The 1430-nt window shown below is 38.3% G+C and overlaps 1 protein-coding gene across 1 annotated transcript; it reads right to left on the bottom strand.

The window, feature by feature from the left end:
• Nucleotides 1–455: 455 nt before the first annotated feature.
• Nucleotides 456–1217, bottom strand: LOC138881550 (uncharacterized). Its single transcript, XM_070161784.1, has 3 exons — nt 1190–1217; nt 946–1089; nt 456–832 (listed from the first exon to the last, which is right to left on the bottom strand). The coding sequence occupies exons 1-3, from the start codon at nt 1215–1217 to the stop codon at nt 456–458; spliced, it is 549 nt and encodes a 182-aa protein (XP_070017885.1).
• Between the last annotated feature and the right edge of the window lie 213 nt (nt 1218–1430).

Below are 1430 nucleotides of genomic sequence, written 5' to 3'. Positions count from 1 at the left end.
ATGGTAAGGTCTTTCTTTAGGCTTAGCTCGTGACTTTGCTCTGTACTTGACTCATTCATTGAGTGAACTTTTCAGGCTTGATCTTTGATTATTTCCCAATCTTCTTTGCCTTCATTATACACATGCTTGTGTATATTATATAGTTCCCCAAGTGTTTGAGCGTTGAAGTATGAAGCCTCGAGTACTTGATTGTTCCTCTCATTTGATCCTTTCCCTGAAAAGGAAAAACATCGAGACTTGGAGGTGCGATTATGAAGACTGCTTAGCCCGTTTGAATTTCTATAAGAATAATTGTAACCCTAAACAGGGAAGTTTAATTTATTCCACGTGCCTTGAAGGTCGTGACTCATCATTTAGTACGGGCTAGCTTTTTGCCTATCATCTAAAATTGTTAGTAAAATTTAACAATTCAAAAATTAAATTTTAAAATACGGATATCTAACCGTGGGTATTCCTTAGAAATAGTATCTCTTCAGGTGAACAACATTCCAATGTGAAGGTAGTATCTCACCATCTATTGTTTCCAGCTCGTATGCTCCTTTACCTGCAATATCATGAATCATATAGGGTCCTTCCCATGCTGGACTTAATTTCCCTGCATTATCTCCCTTCATAGATTGAAAAACCTTTTTGAGCACGAAGTCCCCAATTTTGAAGAATCTTAGGCGTGCTTTTCGGTTGTAGTATCGTTCTATGACCTGCTTTTGTGCTGCCATTCTTATCAGCGCAGCTTCCCTTTTTCCTTCAAGTAGATCAAGATTTATGCGCATTTCTTCGTTATTAGACTTTTCTGACGCTCGTGTAAATCTTATACTTGGCTCTCCTATCTCAACTGGAATTAAAGCTTCAACTCCATAAACCAATGAAAATGGTGTTTCTCTCGTACTTGTTTTTGTTGTTGTGTGGTATGCCCATAAAACACCAGGTAACATTCTGGCCAATTACCTTTGGATTCCTCCAAACGCTTCTTTAAATTGTTTATAATGACTTTGTCTATTGACTCAGTTTGTCCATTACCCACCGGATGATAAGGTGTGGATGTAACCCTCTTGATTTGCCAACTTTGAAAAAACTCTGTAATTTGTGCGCCTATAAATTGAGGGTCATTATCACACACGATTTCCTTTAGCACACCAAACTGGCATATGATATTCCGCCAAATGAAATCTCTAATTTCTTTTTCTCGTACCTGTTTGAATGCTCCTACCTCCACCCATTTAGTAAAATAGTCAGTGAGTACGAGCAAGAACTTTACCTGTCCTTTTGCTTGTGGTAGTTGACCCACAATATCCATCCCCCATTTCATAAATGGCCACGGTGCAATGACCGGATGTAACAACTCCATAGGTCTATGAATGTTATTACCGTACCTTTGGCATTTATCACATATATACACAAAATTTTCCGCTTCTTCTTCCATTTTAGGCCAG

The sequence above is a fragment of the Nicotiana sylvestris genome, chromosome 11 (genome assembly GCF_000393655.2).
Source record: "Nicotiana sylvestris chromosome 11, ASM39365v2, whole genome shotgun sequence".
In the NCBI taxonomy this organism is placed as follows: domain Eukaryota; kingdom Viridiplantae; phylum Streptophyta; class Magnoliopsida; order Solanales; family Solanaceae; genus Nicotiana; species Nicotiana sylvestris.
Note: the sequence above shows the minus strand (reverse complement) of the source record. Positions and strands in the feature narration are given on the sequence as shown.

Coding starts and splice junctions, on each gene's coding strand:
- LOC138881550 (XM_070161784.1), bottom strand. CDS start 1,217: ATGGGTGGAGGTAGGAGCATTCAAACAG. Junction 1,090..1,189: donor AGGTAGGAGCATTCAAACAG/GTACGAGAAAAA, acceptor CTCAATTTATAG/GCGCACAAATTACAGAGTTT. Junction 833..945: donor GCGTTTGGAGGAATCCAAAG/GTAATTGGCCAG, acceptor CTTTAATTCCAG/TTGAGATAGGAGAGCCAAGT.